The 12,640-nt window shown below is 36.8% G+C and overlaps 2 protein-coding genes across 2 annotated transcripts; both read right to left on the bottom strand.

Moving 5' to 3' along the window:
* Nucleotides 1-796: 796 nt before the first annotated feature.
* Nucleotides 797-3,184, bottom strand: LOC149076846 (uncharacterized). Its single transcript, XM_089244564.1, has one exon. The coding sequence runs from the start codon at nucleotides 3,033-3,035 to the stop codon at nucleotides 1,962-1,964; it is 1,074 nt and encodes a 357-aa protein (XP_089100690.1). The 5' UTR covers nucleotides 3,036-3,184; the 3' UTR covers nucleotides 797-1,961.
* Nucleotides 3,185-6,423: 3,239 nt separating this feature from the next.
* On the bottom strand, nucleotides 6,424-12,039 carry LOC149076847 (zinc finger protein 593 homolog). The gene is made up of 3 exons (XM_089244565.1): nucleotides 11,712-12,039; nucleotides 8,664-8,726; nucleotides 6,424-6,596 (listed from the first exon to the last, which is right to left on the bottom strand). The coding sequence occupies exons 1-3, from the start codon at nucleotides 11,903-11,905 to the stop codon at nucleotides 6,431-6,433; spliced, it is 423 nt and encodes a 140-aa protein (XP_089100691.1). The 5' UTR covers nucleotides 11,906-12,039; the 3' UTR covers nucleotides 6,424-6,430.
* Nucleotides 12,040-12,640: the final 601 nt, after the last annotated feature.

The raw sequence follows: 12,640 nt of genomic DNA on the forward strand, positions 1-12,640 counted from the left end.
TATATATAAATTGGGTCGGTATAACAAGCGTTGACTGTATAGCACTATTAATATAAATATCCCCCCCCCCCCAACCAGGTGGAGCTATGTAGAGCTTGGGTTGCAAACCTTATGCTTTATGGGAATCAACAGTTCAATAGTTATTTCCAATCTGCAAATTTCCATCAAGAGATGAGGATCCAAATGAAAAACTTATTTTAGTAGATGATGTTATAAAAGCTGAAATTCAATGGGTAAAATTTGGGTTTTCTTCTAAGCGATCTCAAATATTCCTAAAAGTAGTTCCAAACAATTGATAAAGCTTAAAGTTTTTTAGCTAAAACTGCATGGGTTTTAATATTCAGTGAGATACATGCTCTTAAAAAATTTAGCAAAAAACAAAATTATTAATGCCTTTAAATCAATCTGATATTTCCTCACTCACTACACCAGGGCTGGATTTTTAACGTCAAAAACTCAAGTGAGTGGTTTTAACACAATTAGGTATATAACATGAGAAACTTAGTTTGCATATTACAATATTTTATTGTTAAACAATTTATTACAATAATTAAAACAAAATATTATAACTTTCAATTTCAAATTTTTCGACATACAAAAAGTCTAGAACAAAATAGGATCAGAGGGTTACGTTTTTGACCTCGGAAACTAACTCTGTATTAAAAGTCAAAAACTTATTACCAATGTTGCCAAATAGTTTTTTTTTACCTGATAGAAATGTTAAATAACAAAGACTTACTTTTATGTAGATTAGTGTTTTATATCTTGAATAACTAATGACAATAAAATATCTAAATTTCCTAATTTGCCCAAAATTTTATTCCATGTAAAAAATTCTCGTGCAGCTTCTGTTAAGCATCATATACAATCAGCACTGCCACAGTAAAGAACATTTTAGTCCTACAATTTAGTATTTTGATCGCTAGATATATTCTAATGTTACGCACAATAAGGGTATTGTTTTAAGTATTAGCAATAATCTAGATAAATTTAGTAACAGAAATCAACATTATACATATATGGTGTAAAAGAACTTTTTAAACACGTGTTATAAAAAAGGTACAGCAGATGTTTATGTCTATACACACATATATAAGCAGTTGAGGAAATTTTGGAAGGTCACGAATCTTAAATTAAAGAATATCAAATCATTCCATAGTTTTTCCACCAGCTTTTATGCATGCTATGCTCTATTAAAATTATATATTTATTAAGAAAAAATGCATATATATTGTCCAAAATAATTCTGTAGAGAGAAAATTATTTTGCAATCATATTAAGTATTTCTTCTTTGTATAACATAGTCCTTTTGCACAGTACACACACACTCAATGTGTACATTTTCAATGGGAATGTTTATATTGATAAGCAATATTGACAGTTTAAACTATCACGTGTCGAAATCCTGCTAGCCCTGCACCACACTAACCAAACATTGCAGTATCTCACTTAAATTTTCCTCGTCTTTCAATGATTCTTTATGTGCAAACCACTTCATGATGTAGATGACATGAAAAACTCATGACTTTTTTTCATCAAAACCAACTCTCAAATAGAGGCTACTCGAATTCAATTAGTATTCCAGCGCGAGGAAGCCCTAATCATGTTATCTAGGCAACATATCCCTGCATGAGGAGTGCATTAAAGTTACGAAGAAAAATAAAGGTTACTTCTCTAGGAGAAAAAGTAAGAAGTCTTAAACTTATTTACTCTGCTCGATAGCTCTCAAAGAAAAAATGCTCAGAACTTTCGGATCAACCTAATAAGATGTAAATAGCTAGGAGTTCATGAAAAATATATATAACAGTGATTTTTAAATTTCATAACTTATTTGTAAGGTAATAAAATATTAGTAAATTATGTGAAGGGCTAGATATGTTTTAAAATAATCCCATAGCAAACAAAGTATAAAAGTGCAAAATCTTGTGTTTACAATTTCTTTCAAGAAAACCAAATGTATGTCAATAAGTTCCACTTGTTCGAACCTCAGAACACTCGGCTTCCAGTTCTTCCATCAAACAATGAACTGCAGTATCCACAACCTCCAGACTGGGCAAGTCAAGCTCTTTTATCAAACACAGAACTGCTGAGAGGATGTTAGCATTCCTGTTTTTCCCACCCTTGGGAAGCATTCTTGAAGCAGAAATTCGATCGGATCTATTACAGCTTCTAGCACCGTGTGGCGTATGAGAATTGAGAGTTATTCTATCGCTTATTACTGAATCCATATCTCGATCTATTGATGGTTCTACATCTGCCATTTTTGTTTCGATAGCATGAAAAGCTTGTTTATTGGAAGCAGAACTGGTTTTAAGTGGTGGAGAAATATAACATTGATTATCATTACAATTGAAATTGCGTTCATTGTCTTGAAACTGGACTGTTGGATATGGATCTTCGATACATGACTTCGATGGGCTAATCATGTCTTCAAATGTAACCGGAGGAAATGGCTCAATAGGACTTGGTTGCGGCGTAGCTACTTTTGAAGCTACAGAGCTTTCAAATGCAAAGCTTGTATAACTTTCTGATGATCGGGTCGTTTCAGAATAAGAAACTGATTCCATAGTGGAGTCTTCGTGTGCCTGATGGGAGTCATTTGTTGAATCTAGGGAATTCCCATGAAGCTTAGCATTTTCCACCTCTTCCGGTTGAATCGTTATGTTATCCAATTTTTGTAGCTGTGGTAAAGCTCGTATCACAGTCAATCGGTAATGTTCATTATCGGCACAAGGATTATCCGCGAGCCATAAACTTCGCAACTTAGGAAGCTCTTGTAAAAAACGAACTTCAGTTAGATCTGTTATGTTATTTTTGCGCAAATACAGCTCTTGCAGATTGTTGCAATGGGCAAAGTCTTGTAAAGTTCCAATGCTGTTCACACTGAGAGACAGGACTTCAACGTTGGGCAAATTCTTTACTATGCTGACATCTGTAAGTTCACTGCCCCACGCATTTAATTTGCGAACACTTTTCAGATCTTGAGCACGAGTTCTTGCTAAAACTGTATGCTCGGTGAGTTTGGTCATTATCATTGATAATCTTGTTGCTAATGAGATCCTTGTTATACTTGATGCAGTAATATCGATTAGTAAAATGAATTTTTTTTATCAGCAAGCACTTTTTAACGATCACTATTAAACAGCATAAATCCCATTCATCTAATCATAGTGTAGGCGAAAATAACGACAGGGTAAAGATGCCTTTATAACGGCTAGTACCACAACACTGGTGCTGCTTCTCTTCATAGATGCCTCTTTTTTGCCCTGTCACCACTGAGCTATAATCTGAGCTGAATGGAACTTAATTCGCCGGTCCCACGGCACAATTTTCATATCTGACTCCACTGAGCTAAAAGTAAAGTATAAGTTTACTTATAGCTCAGTGCCTGTCACCGCGTCATTCATTTTCCCCTTTTCAGATGATCTTCCCCAAAGCTGTATTAAAGATCTGGCCGCTTGGTCTTCCCATGTTTACGACGAGCCTGGGAGCAACGTACTCGTCCGCATCTGCAGGCTCGTTTGGGTACATTTGGCAGCGCGTTAATTCAGGTTGTGTTCCATTGTTTCCTCGAACATCCTGCAGAGAGAGGGCATGTTACATCAACGTTCAGAATGAACTTTGCAAAACTAATCTGTCTCCAGTGAGCGAGTTCTAGCCTGAAGAAGCCTTGAAGATAGGGTGACCATACGTCCCGTATTTCCCGGGACAGTCCCGGTATTTTCTGTTTTTTTGGCTGTCCCGACTTTTTGGCAAAAGTGTCCCGGTTTTTCCCGTATTTTACACGAAGCCTACTTGAATTTTTATTCTTTATTGAAGTCAAAGATTGACATTATTTTTCAACTCATAAATTATTTTACGATAATTGCAACTATATATGAGAATATTAATCTCCCACATTTGTCTTGAACGTTTGTTTTTCGTGGAATACATTTTAATCTACGGCAATTTGCAGCGATGCATCATTTCCCGCCATTGCGATTTTCGCGTAATTTCAACAATATTTGGCAACTTCGTTTGGTTTTGGCGTTGTTTTTGGCGATAATTGGCGGTGTCCCGTATTTTCCCGTATTTTGAATACCAATGTCCCGTATTTCTCTCGAAGAAATATGGTCAGCCTACTTGAAGAGAACGAGTCATGGCCCCCACAAGGGATAGGCTGACAAGGTTCCAGCCCTGGGGCCCGGGAGGATTTTAATTTTTTTTTTCACGCTATAAATTCATCATAAAGGGGGCCCTGCTTCAGGATGTGGGGCCATGGTGTTGCTGCAAAAGACCCATCGTAAGTGCTCTCCTAGGAATAGGCCAACTTTCTTGAATAGTGGTTTAGTGTACGATGGTTTCGTTTGAACTTCCTGCATCCATTATTCATGGGCCTTCTTGCAAAGACGTACCCAGGATCTGAACTGGGGGACAGTTACATCCAATATCAACCCAGGCCTGTCAAAGGATGACCTACGGCCTGCCAGGGCCGCAACTAGGGAGGTGCTGGCTTTCACTAGCGTTCATCTCTTGGGAGAGTTCTTTCACTTCAGCGACGGCAGTATGTTTATGTCATCCTTCACAGCGACATCTTTAACGGCTGCGTTCGTGGTCTCTATCTCGCCATTCACGGCAGCGGCAGATTTGTTCATCTCTTCGACGATGCCCGACTTCATCTGGCCCATAACATCAATCAACTAGTTCAGCTGTTCTTCCATCTCGTCCATTTCCATTCCTCTCGTTTTCACCATTCAATTATCCCACCTCTGACACCAAATTAATCCGGATAATTTTCCACAAGTCTTTGAAATAAGCAGAGGAAACACTTTGCAGAACGTTACAAATTTATTCACAGAACAGCAATTTTCACATGTATTTGCAAGCAGAAATACAAGCTAACCAGATCAGAGTTCTTTTATCGAGCATCTAATCCAGTTTCCCAACCATTTTTGTCTCATCGCCCCCTTCAGAATTTTTTTTCTCCCATCACAATCTAAACCATAGAATCCTATGTTATGCCCGTAGCTTCTACCGCCCCCATGGAACATTCCATCACCCCCAGGGGGCGTTAACGCCCACGTTAGGAATCACTGATCTAATCCAACAACTCCCTCTTCCAGTGGCTATCGCGTGATTTTTATAGACATTACGAAAATTCTAGAAATCTCACATAGTTCTGGTTTTGTGGCGCCACCGTCTGGAGACCTTCTAGATGAATCTAGAAGCTTCGAGCATATCTTAACATTTCCGATTCGGCAACAGGAGATTGTCTCGAGGGGTTCTTCAAAAATAACGCTACGATATTTTTCGTAAAAATAGAGATCCCCGAATGACCTGAAACCAAAATTGAAGTAACATTGTCGAAAGATGGACAGAATTAACACAGTTGAACATGTAAAAGGTGAATAACTGACAGAGAATGGAAAGTTCAAAGAAATCATGACTGACTTGGAATCCATTGAGATGAGAACTGCCGTATTAGAAGATAAACGGATCTAAGCCCTAATGTAATAGAAAGACTCTCAACAGTAAAAACTAAGGATTCTTTATGAATAAACCGAGACTCAATAACATTGAGATATAAGCAAAAGGCCCCCACAAACCACTTGGGAAGCTTTGGAGGCATCAATAGCAATAATTTAAGCTTGGCACGGAAGGGAATAAAGGAATTCCTGAAAGAGAAGTTAATAAAGAATAAATAAACTAGAGAGATCTCTGAAATCTCAGACCTACCAAAATAAAATGCATGTTACAAGATTCCCGTGACCAAAAGGAATAGATAGGTAAAAAAGTAGAAACATGATGAAAACTAGTAGAGTTGTTGAAACTTTCCATTTTTGATGTCAGCAGAGGAGAAAGATGATGAAAACTAGAGTCCACAAGATTTGAGTACTCTTGAGTGGAGGAAGCAGTAGAGGAAATGCAAGATAAACAAATTCAAAGGAGAATGGTGTCTTGAAAAGAGGGTAATTCTGGTATAGCTCCAAGTTTATTGATGCGAGTAGATGTCGGAATAAGTGTGAAATATGTTTTTATATGTAAGGGTAGTCCACATGAACATCAAGCAGTTTCAGGAACGGATCAAATGGGATTGACTCCCCATTTATGCACAAAGATGAAAAATAAGGTGGACATTTCCATAAAAGAATTGGGAATCTGTATTTGGAAGGGAGGGTGAACACTGAGGCCACTGTCTTCCACTCATTTGAGAACCTGATGTGGTCCCATGTCACGTCAGAATAGTGTGTAGCGGCTTTAGAAGGAAAGTCCTTCCAAAAACCTACATACAGCACAGGAACAAGGGTGCGAAGAGGGCAATTGCCCAGCAACTGATTACCATAATACATATTTAAAAAAATGATTTGTGGACATTTTCTTTTTGCCACATTTCACCTTCAGGTTTTTGATCTTTCGCAGCTGAATAAAAATGACAGCGTTAAATATACATTTATAACTTTATTTCAGACATCAAATCGATTGATTCATCAACTTTTTTTTCATCCACACGAACAATGGTCTCCATTTTCCTCCTCTTCGGTGCATGATAGCTACCCATTCCAGCAGCTGCTTCTGCTTCTTTATGTGTGTAAGGCTCGATTTCTAAAGCTTTAAGTCTGTTGTGTATGCAAGACAGAAACAGAATAAGAAAAATGAATCAAAAGCTTTAACCAAAATTCACTTTACATATTTGAATAAGAAATAGGACCACAATAGTACACTCAAGCCTGGATATAACGAAGTCGCACAGTTATGAGGAAAAACATTAGCAATATTCGATATACCTTATCAACATTACGCAATAACTACTCGAGTTGATGAGACAGGTGGTTCTCGGACAGATTTAGAAATTGAATTATAATTAAAATGAAAATTATTCATGTATATCACAATATTAGCACGATATTCACATAGGGTTAAATATAAAAAAATATTAGACCCATATACATCAGCGGTTCTCAAGGTGTGATGTGCCTCACTAACCTTTGTCAGAGGTGAGCTGTCAATAATGTGTGCCTGTTCAGTGTTTTGAAGTGGTTCTTTCCAGGACTTAAGCTCACAAAGCTGGGAAAAGGTGACATATATGAAACTAGTTATACGATCCCTTTTTATTTAAGCGGTTCTGAAAAAGGAACACAACCAGTGCCATCTACAGCTACATGGGGCAGTAGGGCTATCAATCCCCTCTCCCATTCTCCCAAAAATTTGTATCATTAGTAAAAGCAGAAGGATGGAGGTGGAAAATCCGCCTTCTCCTACCGTTCTACTTATGGCTACCTTTCTTTGAATAATATTAGAATACTTCTCATTCAGACTGTGTCCCTAAGAAAGAACTCAACCTGAAAAAAGTTCTATTGCCAAAAACTTTGTCATACCCGATATTCATAAATATGGCAATTCTCAATAAGCAATGTTTTTAACAATATTATAAGTAATATTTTAGTATTGTAGATTCACTGAAAGAAAAAAAAATTGTTACAACTGATACTTTGTAATATCAAATTTCTTTGCAAGCGGCTTGACTATATTTCGATATACAGTGATAACTCAGCAAATAAAGATAATTTGTTTTGGCATCACATTCGTTAGCCAAAATATTATTTCCCCTAAGCTTTTATGGAAATTAGTTTGATTTATTTCAGATTCTAACCACAAATTCAAAGTTTCAGAAAACAATAAGGCTGGGTTGATATGACAAGTGATATGAACGAAATCATTGCAGATTGGTTAAAGGCAAAGAAGTCAATACCAGTTTCGTGTTTATAATCAATCCGTGCTGATTTTGTAACACTGCATTACAGTGTACCAGGGTTTAAGCTGGATAAAAAATTCCTTTCACAAAAAAGCGAAAATGGGGGGAAAAGCTTTAGCAAAATGCTACAATGCTAATGTAATGATTGATGGTTGGATGTCTACTCGTTTCGTACCTCCTGTACGCATTTTTGCAAAAGTGGCCACTAATACTTTCATATTCTACGATTTTCTTTCGCATTTTGCGAAAAATGTGACCGTATCTTAAACCCTGCAGTGTACCGTTTGTTGTATCGATCCAGTACCGAAAAAAAAAGACAAAAACTGACTGAAGGCCGCGATGAAAACTTCACAATTAGATGGAAGAGAATTTATAGGGAAGTTGAGAACTGATTTTTCTTATTTCACTTAAAATGTATACAGTCAAATCCTGTTATAACGAACTCTAAGAGACTGGAGAAATCACTTCGTTATAATAAAAAAATTTTATAAAAGGAATAAGTTTTTGTATTGCTCCTATGTAAACGTATCTGGGGATTAGGAAAGTTTTCATTGAAACTATAATTATCAAATTTTCGTGCTATGTAAATATTGCGTTGGTCTGCTTGCTCTCTGTGGAGACTTTCTCAAATAAAAGATTGGCTTGAATTTCAGCCTTGAAGTTAGAAACCAATTTCAAAAGATCACCACTGTGCTGTCAAAGTGGCTCGAACTCGGATCCTCACTGTGAAAGTCCAGCACAATGCCTAGACGACCACAAAGTCACATTCCCTCCTCGCATAATTGGAACAATTCAGCAAGCCCCATATTATTTAGCAGAATTGTGTACTTGACTATGCACTTTATGTGTTGAATGTTTTTAGTACAGTAGTTGCCAGATTTAAAGAGAATGACATGCAAGAAAAATCTGAAAACATAATAGAGGTGCTCACCTTCGTTTATGCACCTTTGTGCGGAAATGCCCTGTCAGAGCTTCATTACTGATGAAATATCGTCTGGAAATATTTTCATAATTAAATTTCAGGAAATAACTTATGAAACGGTACTTACATATTATCAGAAACCTGCTTGGTGAGAAAGTATTAACAGATGCCCGTTTGGCAATGTTTTGTCACCATGGCAATAATTCTCACAAATTATATTATAATAGCCAAATACGGCATCTGTTAATACTTTCTCGCCAAGCAGGTTTCAATAATACTTAAGTAGGCTACCAAAAAAAAAAAATTATTAAAAAATGATAAAATCCAGTTCCATTTTATTATAAAAAAATACAACTAAAATTATGAAAAATTTATGAGAAGAAATATTGAAAAGAAACATTGGAAATAAAACACGAGTATTTAAAAAAAACATTAAAAAACAAGAATTTAAAAATAATTTTGAGAGAGAAATTTCTAGTTTGCTATTTTCCAAGAATTTAAGACATATAAGATTGTCGTCACTTTGTCTGCCTATACTTTCGGAGGTTTGTCAATTTCATTTTTATGTCATTATCTTCTGCTGCCAAAATGTCAAGCACAGCGGGAAAAATGAATGAGTTCATCACTTTATTCGATTTTCTTGTGAAGGACAATTCTATATTGTCTCCCGAACCTTTGATGACTCGCCCAACATCGAAAATATTTTTTTCTTTTTCCACCTTTCAAGTCAACTAGGCTATAGTCAATTACTTTTAATTTGCTCTTACAGAGTCTTTCATTACAAAGCAAAGAACGATCATGATCAATGATTGTCTCTTTTATTTTTCCCTACATTTATGTTCCTGTTGTTTTCAAAAATTAGCTTTTTACATTCACTTTCTATACTACGAAAAATTTGGGAACAGATGCAGTATGGTCCGCCACGACTTTGGCGACTTTTTAAGTCACCAAGACCATCATAATGGGGCTCTGGGTTGCCGCATTTTTGTAAGATCTTTCCAGTTTTTGCTTTGTGATACCAGGTGGCGTTAGCTTCACTGAACAGGATTTTTCTTTTTTTCACCGCATTTTTTCAAAAATTCAAAATAGCCGTTGTTCCATTTCCAGCGCGTCTCTTGGATTATTTTATTCTTCCCTTCTGTAGCTCACGTCATTTGGATTATTATCTACTGGTCAGTTTGTATCATACCGTTTTATTATTTTGTTGTATTTATTACTTATTCATCCATTGTCATGTGCCTTCTGTCTTATCGGTTTATTATTTGGAACAGAAGCAATATGAAAAAAAATGAACCTGGAGAATTTTTCATGCCCGGAATTCCTTATGCCCTGATCCGATCCGTTTATTATTGAGAAAAAAGTCAGGGTTTTAGTTTTTAATACATAGAATATTTATAAATTCAACATGCCCAGAATTCCTTATGCCCAGATTCGCTTACTATTAAAAAATAGGGTCCAGGTATAATTTTTTTAATTGATATTTTTCCTATTTTTATGCTTGGTGGTTTCTATTATGTTTTGCACACTGATTTTTTTTTCAGTGTCCGCAGTGTCTGAGTGCCTTGGCGACTTTTCATCAGGCCATCCGACATGTTTGGCACCAAACATCGCCAAGTAGAAGACAATACAACAGCTGGGTTCGAACCATCAATTTTCGTACTGCCACTTGAACACACTACCAACTGGGTCAGGGGGGGAACAGCTTCGGTATAAGGGACATGCCAATTTCGCGACTTTTTTCCGACGATAAGTTGCCAGCGCCAGTGCACTGTGGTGTTCTGCGTTGCTGTTACCTGCTGGGTTGTCATTGTTCTAGAATGTTCTTTATATTTAAAAAATACAGCGAGATGGCACTGGTGGTTGTTTTGTATTGTTTCTAGAGCATCTTTTGAAACTTCCAATTGCCATTTTCAAACGTGTTTTCATTCTATTTTCTTTCTTTCTTTCAAATGACGTCACCTTATAGCCGCGGCGTTTTGAATGATTTGAAAAATCATTGGAAATTAGTTCATTTTCTCTTCCTTCCGTATATATAATATAGTGTGTGGGTCAGATTAATTAATTATTGGATATCTCTCAGGTTGTACCTTTAATATTTTCCAATATTTATTTTTTTCTACATACAGGATGCCCCTGTATATTTTTTATTTTTCTTATTTATTTTATTTAAAAGAACCTGGATTCCCGGAAAGAGTCCGAGTTTTAATTTATAATTATTTTTATTAATTATCTCACTTCTTTATAATTATGCTTGTTGGTTTTAGCATGCTTAGGCCTATGCTTGCTTGAGCGTCAATAGCGTCCTACAGCCTCGTATCATATTTATTAACCCAGAAATCATATTTATAATCCAGATATTATTTGTTTTCATTTCTCTTGTGTTTCATTATATTTTTCATATTTTCATTATTGTTTTCTATGCTGGCGATTTTTTTTTCAGTGCCCGTAATGTATCTAACAGCCTTGGCGACTTTTTATGGGGTCGTCAGACATGTTTGGCGCCAAAAATTGCCATCCTATCCCTTATACCGAAGCTGTTCCCAGCAATGTGCTCTGGGATTATACCAGCACCTCCTAGAGATAGAAAACCTCCGCACACTGCTTGTGATATCAGTAAATAGTCCATTTTCCTTCAGAACATTCAGGGGAAAAAAATCCCTGCTCGTGCCAGTATCATTGTTATGCGGAAAAGAAATGGTCGGGTTCAGAATTGGCGATTTCTATGCCCCACATCCAATCACTATGCAGTATTTGTGAGTCAATCCGGAAGATTCTACGCCACAAATAAGAAACGAAATAGGATGCCGTGTCTCAAAATGCGGCAAACTTGCTAGGTAGTCCGAATGACGTTTAAGGCTACCCGTGCGGGGGGCCTTCTATCTCTAGGTGGCGATTAGACTCACAGAAGTGACGTCACCTGTTCCGCCGTACACCGAATAAACGTCGGACTCCGCATCCACAGCGTTCAATGCTAGTAATGAAGTTTATCTCATGTGTTTTTGCATACATTCCCCACTTTCTCAAGAATAATTTAATAGGAAATAGGCGAATACTTACGCACAGTGCACACAGTAAAACTGTGCACCCCCGGGTGCGTCGAGATCCACCGGTTGATTCAACATCTGCTGAACCACATGAGGATGTAGATCAACATCTATTTCATCCAGATCCCTTTTCCTCCTCTTAACTTTCAGATCCTTGCCTTTACAAGTGTAGCCACGGTTATTTTTCTTCCTCGCGTACCGCGTCATGGTGTTATATCATAACTCGCTGGCAGACAGAAATAAATTAAGTTACAACTTGTGTGCTTCTTAATTTCAAAGCAGTTAGGATAAGCACGCAGCACCACTGAGGGAATAAATAGCACGTGAGAGAAGTGAACGGCTCTGACCGCAGCACTTGTACAGCGATTGTCTTGGATTATTTTGACCTTTCAAATTGAACCAAAACAATTACTGAAGTCAATATTCTCATAAAAACCAAACAATGACATTAAATGGTATTATTAATAGTCTTCATTTTCATTAGAAAGATATTTACGGATACTGCGGACACGAAGACCTTCGGTCTCAGCCAAAGCTGCATTAAGAGTTCCCCATCACGGCGCCATTTTGTTTACTTACTTATGTGAAGACTCTCGGTTAGGTTGGTTAGCTATTGCTCGTGGTTATTTTGGCAAATTGTTCATCTTTAAAATTATAAAAACGGGCCTTCTGAGGGCCAACTAAAATTATATTTATTGAATAAGTCCGCGTGCATTTGATGGGTGTAAAATGACACGAAGACGGGTGTTCACAAGTATAGATTTAGCTGTTGAAGTGTCGATAACATTGTTATTGTTACTGAGTGATTTATACTTTTAGGCACAAGTACGTCTCCTATAAAGAAGTAAAAAATGTCCGCTTTAGTGGGAATTAAGATTTTTAGGTTCCGTAGCAATGGACTGAAAAATAAATCAAAGTTGAAATCGGAATAACGCGATCAAG

The sequence above is a fragment of the Pholcus phalangioides genome, unplaced genomic scaffold (genome assembly GCF_987345545.1).
Source record: "Pholcus phalangioides strain wild (caught in Gottingen) unplaced genomic scaffold, Ppha-v1.0 ptg000015l_1, whole genome shotgun sequence".
NCBI classification, from domain to species: Eukaryota; Metazoa; Arthropoda; class Arachnida; order Araneae; family Pholcidae; genus Pholcus; species Pholcus phalangioides.